This window comes from Sinocyclocheilus anshuiensis, unplaced genomic scaffold (genome assembly GCF_001515605.1).
Source record: "Sinocyclocheilus anshuiensis isolate Anshui unplaced genomic scaffold, SAMN03320099.WGS_v1.1 scaffold1254, whole genome shotgun sequence".
Lineage (NCBI taxonomy): Eukaryota > Metazoa > Chordata > Actinopteri > Cypriniformes > Cyprinidae > Sinocyclocheilus > Sinocyclocheilus anshuiensis.
In genome coordinates, this window is record NW_015557130.1 from 41,665 (window position 1) to 61,790 (window position 20,126).

The 20,126-nt window shown below is 39.8% G+C and overlaps 1 protein-coding gene across 1 annotated transcript in view; it reads left to right on the forward strand.

Annotated features, from left to right (window-relative positions):
- LOC107677936 (uncharacterized) overlaps positions 1–12,738 on the forward strand; it is a 22,809-nt gene extending 10,071 nt beyond the window's left edge. The window contains exon 3 of the mRNA XM_016473013.1: positions 9,765–12,738. Coding sequence (XP_016328499.1) covers positions 9,765–12,738 — 2,974 coding nt within the window. The remainder of the gene's footprint in view (positions 1–9,764) is intronic.
- Positions 12,739–20,126: the final 7,388 nt, after the last annotated feature.

Genomic DNA, 20,126 nt, shown 5'->3' on the forward strand with positions numbered 1-20,126 from the left:
CGACACCTGCACCACTCACCGGTCTCGAGTCCCACGGAGGAGCTCCGGAAGGATAAAAGGAGGAGTGACGACAGTGAAAGATGAGAGAGGACCAGGCCTGGATTGTGTTGTGTGTGGCAGTTGTCCGCAACGGGCTGCCGCTTTACTTTCATTTTGTGTTTGTTTATTTTATTAAAGTTTTCTTTGAACGTTCGCCGGTTCCCGCCTCCTTCTTCCCGTGACTACGAACTGTGTTACAACAATCGTTCAGTGTTTGTTCATGTTTTTGTTGCTGTTACGTGACGTAGTGGTGTCTGACTGGGGGCGAGACGTGGGCTGATGACGTCATCGTTTCAGAAAATATACGGATTCGATGTCCACATGAAAACGCAATTATCATTGTGTATTTAAGTTCCTCATTTCCTTCTGTTCTTTGTCTGGTATTGTTTGTGTGCAGTGCACGCGGTCACGTTGTGGTTTTTATCTATTGGATTACCTGAGCTTTCTTTTAATAAAATAGACTTAGATTTGATCTTGTTTGCTTCTCGTCGTCATCTTTGGACTAAAATGTTACAGAATACCGGACCATGAAAGAAATGGAGATTGCCTCCATTAATGTTGCCTTGATTGGGAATGTCACAGCCCTTCAGTGGTGTTTATTTTTCAAGAAGGACCAAACCTGGGGCCCGTTTCAAGTAGGAGGTTCAACCAACTCCAAGTTAAAACTTGAACTCTGAGTTGAATAGTTAGTTCAATCCAATCTGAGTAGGTTGACTCTGAGTTTAGAGTGTGAACCACAACTATGAAAAGCCATAATCAATGGAGCTCCGAAATTCATACACCATGGCACCCGACAAAAAGTCATCCGCATACTTCCGAGTCAATGGGTAAGTTTAATTCTTAATAAATGTGTTATAATATCAGAAGTGAAAACTGGCAGAAATAGTAATTCAATCAGGTAAAGCTTTATGCATAAAAGGTTCATGGGTGTAGGCTACATGACTTTACAAACATTTGACATATTAAATATCATTGTGTCTATTTCAATGTGCAGCAGCTTTTTCACATAGTCGAATGCTCTTTTCACATAATTAAATGTTCGGTAATCCAACCTGTTACTTAGGGTAATGAAATTAGACTTGTACTCAGTCAACAGCAAGAAGGCAGAGGCTCGCAAAATGGGGGGAGAACCTGTACCAGCACCACTGATGGATGAAGAGGAGATAGCCACAATGCCAAGTATTGGAAGAATATTGAAAAAGAATAACTGTTGCTTTTGTATTTGTAGGAAATAAAGATGACCAAATAAACTGCAAATAATTTGTGTTTATTTAACAGATGTGATGGTTATGGCATATATCTCGGACTACCCTTCCATCTGGCATCCTTCCATTCCATTCAGTAATCAGCTTCATTTCTGGAAGCTGCGATGATGAGAATATTCGTGTCATCAATGCATCCAACCACATTGGAAATCCTACAAATATTCTAAATATTAGGTTGCTTCCAGAGGTTGCAGCAAGATGTTATCAATTGAACGTCATTTATCAGATTAACCTCATTTAAATCAATTTCTACACCACTGACCTGCAGTCCTGTGAAACTCCTCTTAGTCGAGTTTGTGCCCAGAAAACATCACACAAATTCTCAGAAAGAGTGTGAGGCACACTGTCCTTACCGCTCTACATACAGCGGCCTTACTAATGTGCACTCCATCTGCATCATGTTATATAGAAAACTACCATTTGGAAATGGTACCACTCAAATAAATATGCATGGGGATATGGCGCAAACAAAAAACAAACAGAAAAAAAATCCTCTCCAAACGTAAATGTAACTCCCTATGAATTAATGCAGCCTCCTCATCTACAGGATTTAGTATAAGAGGACATGCCGTTTTTATCACTTTCACAGTGTCTCCATGATGAAAATATGTGCAATGAATGAATGTACCTGCATTGCAAAAAATTGCTTTCCTTAATATTTTTGTCTTGTTGTTTCCAGTCAAAATATCTAAAGATTCTTAAATCAAGATGCATTTTATACGAAAAGAAAAATGAGAAAAGGTATTTAGTGTGGGGGGGGGGATAAACTCTGGGTTTTTACCGAAGAAAACCTGCTCCCGACCAGGTGTGCGTTTCCCGTACAACGACGTAACTCAGCGATTAACAACCATAGTACGATGCAACGAACTAGCTGTAACGACTGTTTCCCGAACATGGTCGCATCTCCGTCGTTTGAACCACATTAGTTCAACAACATAGGGCCATTGTTAATGATGTCACACGCATGTGGTGGAGGACTAACTAATGCTATTTAACCGATTAGACATCTCTAAGATGCTGATGTATAGACCAATTATCGGTTTGTAAACATTCAGGATGCGCGCGCATCATGGTCTGATTTATTCTCGCAATTCCGAGATTACATCTCACAATTCTAATAAGGAACAACAACTCGTCATTCTCTCTTTTCCCCTCGGCTCTTCTGGCTTTTTTCCCTCAGATTTGACAAACTCACCATTTATGAGTTGAGTCGAGTTATAAAGTCCGAATATTGTTGAACATGGCACCTGATGACTAATTTACTATTTTTTGTTCCCTGTCATTTTGCTTTATTTGATGTTTGATTCATCGCGGGTTCCCTCTTATGTCATGCTCCGGGGTTTCCTTAGGTATTTGTGCACATGCGCACTCTTCAAAAACAGCGCTTTTAGAGGACGCGTTAACATACATAGATTAAAAGGCATTTATATTTAGATAGAATGGAATATATAGATTGCACTGCATGTTAGCTTGCTTATTGTGCCCAATAGCATATTAATTTAAGCCCATATCCCTTGCTAACAAGAAACTATGCTTCTGACCACAGGTCGAGAGCTGTAGTTCCAACCACGTAAGTTTGCGACGCTGTTTGCGAATGTTCGTTTGAACTATGGTTTCGGGAATCATTGAAAAACACAGAATTGTGGAACTATGTTGGTAACGACGGAATTTGCGACCATAGTTGACTAACAATGCTTTTGGGAAATGCACCCCAGGTTAGGTTCACAGAGTAAGTTACCATGGTAACTGTCTCGGAGTATAAGTTACCCATCTTTCAGAAACGAGCTTGACTTACCCTGCTTTCTCGGGTTTGACAAACCTCCCATTCTGAAACGGAAAACCCAGTGTTTCCCTCATTTCAGGGTTAACATACTCAGAGTTTTCAACTTTCTAATTTCTGAAACGGGCGTCTGGAGGATTATTTGGAGGAGTATGTCAGCATCAACCATCTCGCCACCTGTAGTGACCAGACACTCATGTAGGGGTTCAGAAACAGACTCGACGGTGAGATTCAGCTGATTATACCTCAGGGGGATCCCTGTTGGTGGATTACATCAATTTCACCCTATGGATTGACGGATCCTCTTTTCCAGTGGGTGACATGAAAGAGAATTCCGTTACCAGCATCCAGCCCCATGTAACATTTGTCACCACTTCAGAGCCAGACCCAGACTCCACGCCCTCTGCGGATAAGGAGCCTGAGGTCCCGGCTAACCAGGTGGTAGCGCTTCCCACCCTGATCCCCACCCACGAACCTCTTCTGCATCTAAAAGTACCTTCCCGCAAAGATGTTTGTTCATCACCGCAGGTCCTGCCCATCTTAAGTTCTTCATTGTTGCTGATACTGTCCAACACAGAGTTGTCTTTGTTGCCACTGCTCCAGTCCAACACCTGTTATATGTTATGGATATTCACACCCAGCCTTCCTCTCCTGCCTGCTCCCTTCAGCCCTTCGGCTCCTCTATTAGCCCAGCCATGTAACCCAGATCCGCCTTGGGGCTTCCAGTCACCAGCTCTGCCATGGCATGGGGATTTCCTGGCTCTGCCTTGTCTCTCTGAGCCTTCAGCTCCACCTCGGCCCATCGACCAGTTGGCTCTGTCCTGGCTCCACCTGGGACCATCAGCCTTCCGGCTCCACCTTGGTCAGTTGTCCCTCTACCATTGCCATAAGGTGCGTTCGACTTCATGCGGCGCCGCGCAAACCGATCGGCGGCTGACTTGAAGCAGTGCATGCCGGTTAGAAATTTTGTCCGACTTGAACCGGCGCCGACGCTACGTCACTGTCACGTGTGGCATCAAAGTACCGCGATAGTGTTTCGAGAGCAGCCGGCTGACTCAACTGGTGCAGCTTTTTCAGAGCGACTGCAGGAGTGCTGATGACGACACAGCTGTTTCACGATTGGCCAAATTCACCACATGACAACAATGACATGTGTTCCTAACATCTTCAAATTCAATGCTGCTCATAAATCTGTTTTTAGAACATTAAAAGCTTTTTTACTGTAGTCGCAATGTTATATTGAGTCACGTTTATCATGAAAGCATATATACCCCCACTTTATTAGTATTTAAATAGTATATATTTATGTTGAACTTTATTCTTGAACAGATGGCACTGAATTAAGCAGTATATAAAAAGTGTTTCTGTTGCTCATGAAAACGTTTCTGAAACGTCTGTGTATTTGACAAATATTGCATTTAATTCACTTCATCTGTGATAGAGTATGCAAACACCACGCGAGCGTCACTAACGGGAGCAGAAAGTGTCCGGCTTGATGGCTCCGTTTTCAACTCCGCCCCCGACTGCAAGCGGCTACTCCCGTTGACTGCCGTCTGTAGCGGTGCTTCAAGTCGAACTCACCTATAGACTTCCAGGCATTTGGCTACACCTCATTCCTCCACCCCTGCAACTCAGTCAGGCTCCTCCTTGCCATCAGCTCTGCCTCTACCTTCACTTACACTGTCATCATCTCCGTCCTCCAGCAACCTGGCTTCACCTTGGCCGCTCGTCACCACATCTCTGCCTTTGTCTCCTGGTCCATCAGTGTTACCAGGTCTCTTGGACAATCAATGTACTATTGCTCTTTTTTTGCCTACAGTATGTGTGATCTTTGATTTAGTTTTCACATCTGCTACAATTTTTTATATCTACTATTTATCCATCAAATGTGTAAATGAGTAAAAATCACATAAGAGCAAAAGCCCTTTGATCTCCTGCATATGAGCGTCTGTTTGCCAGCAGTTCCACTAGTCTTGGATCATGGAGTCAAGTTGTGCAATCAGGACCAGCGCATGGGATGTATGCAGCCTACCGGATATACATGATGGCAAAAGACCTAATCTGTTCACAGCACTAATGGCAAATAAACCCTGCAATTACAATAGAGACATTGCAGCCTGGAGTGAGATGATTCTCTGATCCTCTAGCGGAGCTTGGACACAGATGCACCTTTTTCTGGACAGGTCTCCCTGATGACATCTGTAGACTGTATGGCAGTGATCTCGAACTCAATTCCTGGAGGGCCACAGCTCTGCAGAGTTTAGCTCCAACCAGCTCCAACTCACACCTGCTTGGAAGTTTCTAATAATCCTGAAGACCTTGATTAGCTGGATCAGGTTTGTTTGGTTAGGCTTGGAGCTAAACTGTGCAGAGATGTGGCCTTCCAGGAATTGAATTTGAGACCACTGCTGTATGGAGTAAAAATGAACTCTCATGATCTCCAACCCTGCTCCTGAAGAGCTACAGTCCTGCAGACTTCAGTTCCAACCCTGCTCCAACACACCTGCCTGTAATTATCAAGTAACTCTGAACACCTTGATTCGCTGATTCAGGTGTGTTTGATTGTGGTTGGAGCTGGAATCTACAGGATGGTAGCTCTGCAGAACCAGGGTTGGAGACTCTGGCTCCAGGGCATCATTAACTCTCCCGTGTGAACCTCTTGCCAAAGGAAACTATGGCTACGTTCACACTGCAGGCAAATGTGGCCCAAATCTGATTTTTTTGCTCACATGTGACTCAGATCTGTTTTTGTCATGACAGTGTGAACAGCACAAACCGCATGGAATCTGATATTTTCGATTCTGATTTGTGCCACTTCCATATGTGGTACTAAATCCCATCCATGTCAGATGTTTTGCAATGCGACCGCAGTCTGAATAGTCATATCGGAATTCATGCGACTTTTACGTCACTCTAGATCGAGATTCGTTATAATTCCGTGCTTACGGGAGACACTTCAAACATTTTACACACCCAAAGTTATCAAGACAGTAGCGAAAGGTAATCAGTGGAAGTGTGATGTGTCAGAACTCATGTGTATTACAGGGACAACTCTACAAGCAAAACATGAGGGCTCGTATCATAAAAGTTTCAAAACTCTGCTTTTTTTTGTCACATCCTTGTCTTTATTTTTTCATATTGCCTGTGCATAATTTCGCTGGCTTCTGCAGCAGATCAATCTCCTGCATATGAGCGTCTGTTTGCCAGCAGTTCCACTAGTCTTGGATCATGGAGTCAAGTTGTGCAATCAGGACCAGCGCATGGGATGTATGCAGCCTACCGGATATACATGATGGCAAAAGACCTAATCTGTTCACAGCACTAATGGCAAATAAACCCTGCAATTACAATAGAGACATTGCAGCCTGGAGTGAGATGATTCTCTGATCCTCTAGCGGAGCTTGGACACAGATGCACCTTTTTCTGGACAGGTCTCCCTGATGACATCTGTAGACTGTATGGCAGTGATCTCGAACTCAATTCCTGGAGGGCCACAGCTCTGCAGAGTTTAGCTCCAACCAGCTCCAACTCACACCTGCTTGGAAGTTTCTAATAATCCTGAAGACCTTGATTAGCTGGATCAGGTTTGTTTGGTTAGGCTTGGAGCTAAACTGTGCAGAGATGTGGCCTTCCAGGAATTGAATTTGAGACCACTGCTGTATGGAGTAAAAATGAACTCTCATGATCTCCAACCCTGCTCCTGAAGAGCTACAGTCCTGCAGACTTCAGTTCCAACCCTGCTCCAACACACCTGCCTGTAATTATCAAGTAACTCTGAACACCTTGATTCGCTGATTCAGGTGTGTTTGATTGTGGTTGGAGCTGGAATCTACAGGATGGTAGCTCTGCAGAACCAGGGTTGGAGACTCTGGCTCCAGGGCATCATTAACTCTCCCGTGTGAACCTCTTGCCAAAGGAAACTATGGCTACGTTCACACTGCAGGCAAATGTGGCCCAAATCTGATTTTTTTGCTCACATGTGACTCAGATCTGTTTTTGTCATGACAGTGTGAACAGCACAAACCGCATGGAATCTGATATTTTCGATTCTGATTTGTGCCACTTCCATATGTGGTACTAAATCCCATCCATGTCAGATGTTTTGCAATGCGACCGCAGTCTGAATAGTCATATCGGAATTCATGCGACTTTTACGTCACTCTAGATCGAGATTCGTTATAATTCCGTGCTTACGGGAGACACTTCAAACATTTTACACACCCAAAGTTATCAAGACAGTAGCGAAAGGTAATCAGTGGAAGTGTGATGTGTCAGAACTCATGTGTATTACAGGGACAACTCTACAAGCAAAACATGAGGGCTCGTATCATAAAAGTTTCAAAACTCTGCTTTTTTTTGTCACATCCTTGTCTTTATTTTTTCATATTGCCTGTGCATAATTTCGCTGGCTTCTGCAGCAGATCAAATAAAAGAATAATCGCTTACTTTATATCCTCCGTGTTTACTTCCGTATGACGCCGCGCTGTGCAAGTGTTGCCAAATCCACATTTTCCCTGCGGAATTGGGCTAATTTTTCCTCTGTTGCTGCGGGATGTTTTTCAACTTCGTGGGTTGACGCAACCCCACTAACGCGATGTTTACCTTCCTGAACATGATTGGGCTAGTTTTGGACTATTGGGCGGATTTTGTTGTGAAAATCTGGAAACCCTGTCTGTATTGTTCTTTTGCGCATGCGGGTCAGTTCAGAACTGTGATCTGTTCACACTGGAAATCTGATGTTGGCCACATTTAAAACAACAATGTGAACAGCTATACAACAAAATCGGATCCGAGAAAAAAACTGAATTGAGCACTAAGGCTCGCAGTGTGAACATAGCCTCCGTCTCTGGATGCTGAAGTGTCTTTGGATGTCATTCCTTATCAGCACCCATCTCAGCCCCACTCCATTTGAATTCAAAATGGTATAGATATAATATATATTTAATTCACAAAAACAAAATGGGAAACAAAAGTAGAAATTCCTAATATGTAGGTAACTTAGAGAAATATCCTGGATTATTTATATATTTTTATTATTGTTATTGTTATTGTTATTATTATTATTATTATTATTATTATTATTATTATTATTTTGACCATGGAGAGTCCAGACCAATAACTTCTCATCCAAAGGACAGATTTTCCTAATTGCCAATTACCAAGAATTTGAATTTGATAGATGAGAGGCACATTGTGGTTTTTAACTTGACACAGCATCTTAAAAACATGAAACACATGGTGGGGCATGCTGAATAAACAGCAAGACAAAAAGCAGTGTCCCAAAACAAACAAAGAAAAACTTCTTCAAAGAAGTTAATTTCTTCTCTGCTGTCCTGGTTCACTGACAGCATCCTCACCTCGTCCATCACAGTCTGGTTTCCTTCGGCCTCTACGGGTGATCCCCTCAGCTGAGAAGATCACAAGTCATTACCTGCCATCACTTCAGGAACTTTAAATCCTGAGAGCCTCATAAGGAACCAAGCAATAAATTAGGGCTCATATTTATTATGATTAATTATACCTCATATATGCATATATATACAGTTTTTCTTGTTTTTACTGTATTATCATATGCTCATGTTTTGTCATTTGTACTATTGTTGTTGTCTTGTTCTGTGCTGACAACCAATGCTAATTCTGCTGCCAAGATTAATGTACAAATATGAGTGAAATTAGTAAAATATGGTAAATGAGAAGTATAGAGGCAAAAATATATTTTATTTATTATTCAGAATGTCGAATGTTGTTCCCGGAAATCCCAGAGATGTAATAAGCAGAATGTGAAGTAGTTGTGCAAGTTGTCCATAGATGGTTAAAATGCATTGACTTCTATTAATAAAGTATAATACAGAAGGTACCAAACCAAATATAGCATACTGGACAGAAAACATAATAATAGAGTAAATGCATTTTGTTGCTGCTGTTTTTATAAAACCCCTTAAAGCAGTAAAGTCTTTGTAAGTCTTTGTTTTCCCACAATTTCCCACTCATAGACTTGAGGGTTAAAACTTTTATTTATTTATTTTTCATTAGTTGCTCATCAAAATAATTAAACTATGGAATTACCTAAATTTTTGCATAAATTGGTCATAAAATCTTCTCTTCAACTAAGTCACAACAATAGGCAAACACAGTCTTTTTAGACCGATAACACACAAACAATGATATGTTTTTGTCTTTTTAACACATTGTACAATCATTTACATTGAAGAGTGCAAAAAACCCTCTTTGATTTAATAATTGGTGGACACACTCTTGACAGAAAAAATCTCCAAAATTGTAATTTTTCTGTATTAATACAGATTTCATTTTTTTCTGACCTGAGAAATATGATCTATGTGAATTGCGCAAATCCAGTTTTCTTTTCCAGGGGACCCCATGAACCCTTGGGGTGCCCCTGATTGAGCAGCGTCTCATGTTTTTAAAAGCAAATCAATACATCTTAATGTTAGGTGTTCAAATCAACAAATCCTATTGTTTGGACAGGACAGGGATCAGACTTCAGGTTAGCTGACTCTTCACTGTGAATGTTTACACAGTACGTTCAGATTTGTTTATGCAGACTGTGATTGACTGTTATTTTGACAGCTCAAGAACAGATCAAATTTTATGACCAGTTTATGGAGAAATTTAACTTACATTTTCCTGCAACTGTACATTACTCTTGTTTTTCTTAACAGATATCAGCGCAAACCTTCTACAGCCACTTTCCTGCAGCACCTGTCGGAGTACAATGGCTCAACTGGTGAGCCAAAAACTTGGGTGGCATCAGGTCCCAGAACTAGCAGGAATATTTATGACTTTAACAAGCAGAGTGAGATATCATCAATCACAAATTTTCCTACACAAACCAAGTTATCTCACAGAGAATTAACTGACTACATTGGTGAAGTGAGAAATCTTGTACCAACAGAAAAACAGAGATCAGATAAGGGGAGGAATACAGAAAGAAACAAATGTGCACAGCACGAAGGGTGGGAAAACACATGGCCAATAAACTACAGAGGAATAAGAGAAAACTTTGGAACAAACATTCACAACGAGCTCCAAGCCTATGCCGACTGCTATCATCATAAACTTTCCAAAAAAACACCTCGTTTTGAGGTTGGGGAGTGGAGATCATCTAGGTGTGCTTCAGACATGGAGAAAATGTTGGGATGTCGCCAGTGGGCTATTAGTGCAGAGACCACTGAAAATTTCCAGCCAACTGCTTTAACATCACAGAAAAAAGACAAAACTGACCTCAGCAACAGAGAGAGGGAACATCGGTGGAAATGGAGCCCTTGGAATTCAAGAAATACAGAAAGTGTTTTCCCAGTAGGATCATTTAAACAGCCTCCATCCTACATGGCACCACCAGCATACAGCTCCCCAAAGGATGGTGAAAAGATAGCAGGAATACCGAAAGTTACTAGAGAGGCAAGTGTGGAAGCATTTCAGGAGCAAACATTTGAGAGCAGAAAAGTAAACTTTACAGATTCGACAGAAAAACATCGTGATCTTTCATCAAACAATGAACATTATTTACAAAAAAATAAACAGACACAGAACACAGAGAGTTATCGCAGTGATATCACGGGTGGACTACACTGTCTGGAAACCTTAAATACATCCACTGTCATGCAGTACACAACAACAAACACAATACCACCTTCTCCACAAGCACAGCTACAGTACCGAGGGCCTTCACACATGACCCATCCTGATATTACTCAAAAGAAGCAGACCAAACTTACAAGAAGAAAAGGTGGCAAGACTGTGTTTTGTCTAGTCTCTCGTATGGGAGAAGTGTCAGGCTTGTCCAGTTCTCCAGAGGAGCCACTTAAATCCCACGTGTTACCTCTGTTAACTGATTGCAAACCTGATGACAAGACAATCACCACTGAGCAGATAAATTCACCTCAGGGCAATGATGACAGCAGACAAAATCAGGATGCATACTTGAAGAAGGACAAAGCTGTGGGGCAGTTCAATGAATCCTTAATGTTTGGAGAGTATAGTCATACACCCCTAGATCAAAGATCCAGTTCTATTCAGGATTTGGGTAATGTAATAAAACCAGATGAAAGTAAAGAAAAGTTGCAATGTTATGTCCAAAGGAATGACTCAGAGTCAAACTGTTTAGCCCAGAAGTCACCTATGCAGACAGACGGACATGAGAAACCATGCAGGGAAATCATAGAGAAATTCCCATTGTGGAAAGAGCCAAAATATCGGCATCACTCGATGGGTATGACAGAGCAAAGAAATGAGCAAAGCCAGAGGATCAACAATGAGTCAAACGTAACTAACAAAGAGGATAGTAACAACACGACAAACGACCAGCAGAGTCTTTTGGTCATTGATGCAACCTGTGTTGTTGTCAAGGTTGAGCTTGTACTTCTTCCAGAGAAGGAACATGTCCAGTATGTGTGTTTGACAGAAGAGAGTCCTTTGCCAAGTACTAGGGAGGAGACTGATGTGCAAAAGCAGCACAGCAGTGACATCTCAAGCCAGGAGACTCCTGAAAACAATGCCTTGGACAAGAGAGTAGAAGGGATTCTTGGAATACCACATGAGTATCCCAGGACAAGTGTACAGACACACGAGAGCATTTCAAAAGAACATGACACTTCCTGTGAGAGTCACATAGTGAATCCAATAAAAGAGTTTGAGGAATCTCCATCAGCAGCTGCAATGATTAATGACAGGCAATCGCTGAGAAATGAACCTATGGTGGGACATCCCTGGAGTGGGACAACACTGGAGAATAATGAAAGTGTAGAGGAAACGCTCAACATTATGAAAGTGGAAGACCAAATCCCTGCACAAGAACCTGAAGCTGTGCTTGAAGACTTTGTGGCTTTAACAAATGCAAAATCCACATCTGACGTTTATGGGATCCAAACTGAAAAGACCACCATACATATGAATCAATCCACAGAACAAGGAAATGCACCAGCATTGGATGACAGTGTGGATAAGTACAGTACACAGAAAGATAACGAAAACCATCAAAAAGATACTTCTAAGGACCTTACCAAGGATAGCTCAACAGAAGACAACCTCTCCGATGAAAGTGCAGAAAATTACATCAGAGAATTTGAAGAACGCATACACAAAGCTGTTTTACCTTCAACTGTGGGTTCCAGTACTCTCAGAAGATCAAGTTCTTCACCTCATTTGTCATTTACCTCTACTTCCAACACATTGGATGAATCAAATGTATCAGCTACTTCTGTGGTTTCTCACACAGAGAATGAACCACTGTTGCTTCCATCTTTTACTAATACAGAAACCACCGAGTACTCTGGTTCTCCCAGTGTTCAGTCAAGATGTACATCCTCACTTCCCTCTCCTACAACTCCAGTTCCAGATGCTTTTGAAAATTCATCTCTCCCACAGACAAGAAATGTTTCTTCTGATGTTTTACTCTGTACTTCATCACCCCCTGAACACAAGCAAAAAATCCAACATGCCAAGTCCCTGTGGGACGCGGTAAGTCGTATACGCAAACACACTGCTCCCGACTCCGAAACCGAGGAAGAGGAGATGGTTGAGTTTAGGGAACAACCTGAAAGTGCAGACACTGACTTGCTTTATCAGAGACTGAACACAGAAGAGGAAGGAGAATTGGAGGGTAATACATTAGAGAACTCAACAAAAACCAAATGATGTTTCGACTCCTGTGGCAGAAAACACTGTGTAAACGATCATTGCATTACAAGCATAGGGTAGTGAAATAACAACACCTTCGGTGACACTACACACCAATATTTCACTGCTTGTGTTTGTTCCAGGCACTGACAGTCTGTGCATTAGTTAGGGATGTGCCCGAATCCGAATACCATGTTCTGAAAGGAAATGACGTGAGCTACTGAACTAGGGAATAAATAAATACAAAATGGGAGGAAAAAAGTTCTGGCATGAAACTTTAGATGGCGCAGTCCGATAGGTCTAACGCAATCTGACCTAATGACATCATTATCACATGGCACAGCTGATTGCCGCCAAGACCAAATACATTAACATTGTCATGTACATTACCATGCCAATCCCTCCGAGAGTTGTCATGACAGAAATATATTTCAATGCTTTCTCTCGCAATTATATCGAGTAATTATACTGTATATAAATTGCCGGCATCAGGGAGCCGCTATTAATATGCGGGACATTGAAATCGCTTTTGAATGCATGCTTGTTTTTTACTTTCACTTTCGAGATTTGCGATCACATGTACTCTGTGTATACTATGGTGCAGGAGTACTTACCACACATTTTACAAGATTAAATATTTGTCAGTGGTGCTCAGGATCTGCAAATCATTCTCCATCGTCCTATCAGTCATGCTCCCATGCATAACCATGTCCTTTTAGTGGTTCCGTAGAATGAGTTATTTGTTTTCCATGCCTTTCCGAATACGGACTCACTATTCGGGCACATCCCTGGCATTAGTGGTAGGGATTTTTCTGTGACGCTTTCTGCAGTTTACATTGTTATGACAGTACGTAGTAACAAGTGACTGTCTTTATGAGCGAATCATAAAATTTTTCACTCAACCAATTAGTTCAAAAACAGATTAATTCGGGAATGGAACATCACCTGCTGTGTGTGAGACATGGAATGGTTAATTCTGATGTCTCTTTGTTTGAAACTATTTAATAACATGTAGGAGGGTTGTACTTAATTTCCACATGGTTTTCTGCATGATCTGCTTATTTCTGTTGCATAAATAACTTTACATTTGTTATGCCTGTTGCTTGAAGCTGGATTTGTCAATAATAAAAATTGGGCCACATTACTTATGACCTGTATCATGTTCAACATAGAAAAAAAAATGATGATAAACCATGGATAAACCAAAAATAATAAACCATGGAATAAATCACATGCTATGTATCTGTAGCACTCATGAATACAGAGATTTGCTTTTTATATAAATAGTCCCTTGTAATATAATTCCATTATAGTCCAATTTCACAATAGCACCACTTTTCAGTGAAATGGGTCTAGAACATTAAAGGTTCTCAGTAATTACTTTATGGATCTTTTACTTAAATATATGGTTTTTCTTGTCTCAGATGTTGCCAATGGGGCCAAATGGTATGGAATGACAAACCGAAATATATTAGAAAAGTGTTGTTGTAGTGTCAGCTTTTGAAGTTCAAACGGTTCAAACAATTTCGGTATTAAACTACAGAAACAACATGACTTGTGCATATTTGTGACATATTGTAACTAAAGGCTGTGCAGGCAGGTCAGTTACACTGGGATCTGAAGAGAGGTTGGGCCCATTTGATATTTTTCATTCTCGTTCTGTCCTACTTTGTGATTAGAGAAAATGGGGAAATATCCTGTTGTAAACCTTCAGCCGTCATTATAGTTCCTGCATTTTCAAGTTTTGCATTACAATGATACACACAAGGGTCAATAAAATGTATGCAAAAAATTGTTCTCCATAAACAGTGCTTATCATCCATCTGAATGGAAAGTTTACAGGTGCATTATATTTCAATATTACTTTTAAGGTTCTATTTTAAAAGGCTTTTTGACAGCATTAATGTAACTAACAGGAGTCACACTGGGGTTTGTGGATCACTAACAATACTAAAGACTAGTTAAAAAAATGCCTGATTTTACTCTTTTACTGCATTAGCTGCTTAATATTTATAGCTGCTGTATGTCACCCATATCTAAAAACTATAACATTATAATTATACAGTACTGTATATTCATGAGTGTTTAAAGAATAACAACCTCCTCTAAAACTTACTGAAATATTAAAATGTCAAACAATATATTAATCAACTATATATCAAATTATTTTTACACTTTCTGAAGTAAATGTGAGTAGTGTTAGACTAGGGGTGTAAAACTTGATTCCTGGAGGGCCACAGCCTTGCAGAGTTTAGCTTCTGCTGCGTTCCATTTGCCTCGAAAGCCGGATGTCGGAGCTGATAATGACATCAGACACAAGTGGACTGTGTTCCAGTAGAGAAGTCAGAAAACCAAGATGGACGCGTCCATTGTTAGCAATACCAGTCAATTAAAAACATATAAAAAGTGGTAAATCGAGGTTGGATATTACTGTGTGCACCACTGAGTTTATTGAGACACAGACAAACATAAATGCTAATAAACAATATATTACTACTGTTTCTCTTCTGTTGATGCACTGAGCAGCCATATTGGATTCTGAAGTTGGAGTTGCTGCGATTCCTCCGAGATTCCGAGTCAGAACTCCAACTTCAGATAAAAGTTCCTATTGGGAACTCAGAATTTCCAACTTCCGAGTACAAATGGAACGTGGCATTCAACCCTAATTAAACACACCTGATCCAGCTCGTTAAGTCCTTCATGCTTATTTGAAAACAACATGGTATTTGTGTTTGAGCAGGGATAGAACTAAACTCTTTGCACCCCTGTGCTAGACCGTGCAAAACAATATGTTACTTTTGTAAACACGGGTCTTTGAAACATTGGGTGGAGAGATCCAAATATGGGAAGTGCATCCGTGTCTGACTACTGCAGAAGCATCCAATTGCATCAAGTCTGGCCTGACAGAGAAGCGCACATGCCCAGTGCCAGGTAAGGCACTACCCCTTAATAGTGGAAAAGGTTTTTCCACCATTTATAAGATCTTGTATGTTTGTTCAACACTCTAAGATCCAAAATGGGTGATATACATAATATTGTTATCGCAAATTAATAATAAAAAAAAACAACAACACACAACTGAACAGCAAAACATCAATAAAGTGAGTGATGTTACGTTTGTTAAAAAAAAAAAAACATATTACAAGATCACATTTTACTTTCTGCTTATATAAGCCTGATAGTCAGACAAAGGCATGCCCTATGTGTATATTAGCAAGATGAGTGATAGCTGCAGATACCGTTTATCTTTGCACATTTCCTCTTTTCTTTTTTTTTGTTAAATTGGGCTCCTGATGGCTTAACCTCCCACTCGCCCTAATTAAGTCACCTTAGAGAAACTGACTGAAGTGAAAATGTAATGAAAAGTATTATTGCGCATTAAATTTAGATCTGCTCACGCTGCATATTTCTTCATGAGCTTTTTTTTTTTTAGCGCTGTGCTATATAACCAATCACACACGATTCTGTTGAGCTTATGAATGCAGCGGCCAATCAGAGGCGTTCAGATCAGTCATCGCTGAAACGCTGGAGTTTTGTTGAGTGCCGTGTTTACTGACTGAATTCTGCTCTTTTGCGAATTCTCTCATCAATTCTCTCAACAACAAAGTGCAGATGTACGTACGATGTAAAAGATTCATTTCACATTGTAGACACATTGTAGGACACTGAAGTCAGTGATAATGTTCTATATGTTAATGTAAATGTTCTTTGTTCGATTTCTGTATATAATTTATTTGCTGTTTCAGTAACAGTGGAAATTGAAGCGTAACATACAATTTTTTTAAATTAAATTGTCATCAGTTTAAATACAAATTCAGTAGTAAAAATATTTTATGACATGACGCCCCGTATCTGCTAGTTGCCTCAAAAGACTTGTTTGTGATGCGTGTAGTTATTAGGCTAAACATAAGGCTTCTTTTAGCCGTAACCTGGAGGTGGTTCACCCTCCGACTATGTGTCTTAGTGAGAAACCGAGTCCCGACCAGGTTAAATGACCCACACTGTAACATGATTTTGACCTGCCGTGCAAATGAGTGGTAAAATCCCAATCGCGCCGCCAGCAAGATGCCGCCCTGGGCTGCAAAGAATCAGTGGTTAAAATTAATTGTTCCACTGTACCACAGCAGTACAACCCCAATCTTTTGTGTGTTCCCATCATTTCACTGACGACTGCTTCTCTAATCCCGGGAATTTCAACGCGGGATTCACAAACACTTGCTCTTAAAGATGAATCATTACTAAAGTTTATTTGGACCAGCTGACTCCTCTGAATCACAACCTGTAAGTAAGACAAATAATAGATGTTTATATGTTCTAACGAGCGTTCAAAATACATAACTATGGCAATAGGCGTATCATTTCCGACACGCGCTGTATGTGGTAGATTGGTCCAATGACTGATCAGATAGACTGGGCCATCTGACCAATCAGAGCAGAGTAGGTTCACAGAAAGGAGGGGTTTAGAGAGACTGAATCTTAGAACTGCTTCGAACTAATCATTTGAGAATCGCTGAAAAATGAGGTGATATTAAATGCATATTTTGAGAAAACGAAAGTGTTTTTTTGACCTTGCATGCATGTAAACCTATTGTAGAAATGGCAGTTAAAAATGGCATAATAGGGGCACTTTAAAATAAACAAATGGCAGTTAAATTATATGGTAATCCCTTACGTAATCTACATGTTTAATGTAACTGTAATGGGATTACCAATGATTTCAATAGAGAAATATTTTGTATTATAAATACATAATGGCATTACGTGTATTCTGTGACTCCCCAATACTGTCAGTAAGTTACAATTGACAAATCGCACTGCAGTTATAAAAATGTTTGAGTTTAATGGAGAAAGCAATTTTACTGATAATTGGAATTTATAAATGAATTTATACTGTACATACAGTAGCCTACATATTCAAACCTCCCCATTCCAGATATAAAAATAGACTCTGAAGCCCTACATAGGAAATGCGGTTTGGAGAATGGATGGACGGATGGATGACTCATCTCAAAGTGGCTTTATACTGTAAATATTGATATTGTTCTCAGGATCTCTTTGCACGAGCTCCACGTGGAACATCTGTGGTAACACACGGTCGTAGAAGTCCTGAGAAAGTCTGGTTGAGTGTGAGATTTTCAGTTCTCCTCTTTGCTTCCACCACATAAAAATAAATTCATGTTGAGATGAAAACAAACCTGATTAGTTTACAGATGTGTCAGCATTTTGAGAATTGCAATTGCACAACTCGATGATTTACCTAATTGTGCAGCCACTATGCCAACAAGACCCGTTCCTCCACCCAACTCTACGATCCGCATCCCTGAGATCCAGAGACACGCTCTCAGAGAACTGACATTAATGCAGAGCCTGTGACAAAACAAGGTGCACATGAACAAGCTTATACACATGATTAATTTGCCTAATCCATGTAATGGGATTAGATTTATAGATCATAATTTAGATTCACAATTCAAATGTGATTTTACAGGGCGTCTACAGATATGAACAAGGTAAATTTAAGACGTTTTTAATACCACCTTATGTGAAATTTAAGACCAAACCTGTGACGGACATTAATTTACATACTGTACGTACATTATTATTATTATTATTATTTAGTCATTTATCATATATGTAATATTTAATGTGCTTAATGTAAAAAGAAACAAATAGCATTTTTGACAATGATGATATTTTATTATTACGATATACAGTGAACTTTTCATATCAACAGACAATATCTCATACAAAATATCCCCACAAAAGCACCGAAATACCGAGATTTTTGGTGGAGTTAACAACATTCTGAAGCAATATTTTCAGTGTTCTACCAGCTTTTACATACTTAAATCTACATGTTTTTAATATTTACTCCAGGATGTTATTTGCCTTCATAAAGGCCAATATTTTTAACCTTATTAAATATATGTGTCATCTTTCATGTCAAATTCTTACAATTGATCAAGAAATTCCATAGACACTACAGGGCTGTTACCAATCAAATTCAATCATTTACACTGCAAAATTACGACTGCAGTAAATAATGTTATGAGATTAATATTTTAAATACAATTTTGAATATACAAATAAGAAATATTGGGGGAAAATGCATACTTTTAAACATGAGAGTAAACGGCCGGTAGGTAAGTCACTTATTCACTCAAACGATTCCTTCAATACTCTGAATCATTCAGTAACAAAAACGCAGTGTTGCTTGGAGAACGTGCAATACTTCTGTTCTGATCTTTCTTTGTAACTATTTTCATTAGTGAAACTAGTAGCTAGGAGGCTGGTCAACTAGCTAGTTCAACCCGGAATTCATTATTATTATTGTTTATTTATTTTTTAGTTCCACCTGTATTCTACTACCGCAATTCTCTCTGAAGACGCGGTAACTACAGCTGGGGAAAAATCTTCATCTGTCCAGTGATTGTAAACAGTCACTGGGTCCGTCAGACTGGAGAAATGTTTGCAGTATTGTGACCAAAAATATATAAGACCCACTGAATCTAAATTTAAGACATGATGACCACGTTAGGCTATAGGAATTCCATTTTATGACTGGATTCTATGAACCAGTCTGTGTTTTCTGCATCGCGTAAATTATAGGCCGTATGTCTCAGAGTAGTCAGTGCAATTTGGGAAATAAATAAATTAAATCTCTTTTCTTAGTAACTGTAACTGATTACAGTCACATTTATTTTGTATTATTTTGTTCAGGCGATGTCATTTGGCCATCCATCACTATACATGTTAATTTCTCTTGACAGGCTCTGATTTCTGATCTTTCTAATTTCTTGAGTCCTGCATTGTGATATAAGTGAAATACAGTAAACATTGTTGTTGTATTTATATAATCACACACTGCAAGAATAGTTTATTAATAGTAATATCTCCAGATGAACACTTACTGGACTGAAGCAGCTCAGCTTTACTTGATTCTCCATCAATCATGTTTTAAAGTCTCAAATCTGATCCTCAGGATCTTTTGAGGAGCGTTTGTTTCCAGAAGCTTTACTTTCACTGTTCCTCAGCGGAGGAATGATCTTCACAAGCCTCCAGAACATCTCACAGCTTCTGAGGAGCCTTTATTTCTTCAGCTCTCAATCACTGCATTATATGTTTGGAGCATTTCAATCTCATCTTATTATTGGAGATATAGAGCGATGACTGATACTTAGATCATTTTATGTCAGTATCTGCTGAACTGTTATGAAGATGCTCAGTTTGAGTCTCTGAATAAAACTGAGCTGTTTTTCCTCCATATTTTCACTATATGAGACTATATGAGCCATAAAAGCCTGCTGCATCAAATATGATATATGCACTTTTTTCTTTCATATTTTGTCTTACGGTTTCAATAAACTGCCCCATTAATGGTTTTCTGACTGTCAGGCTTTACAGGC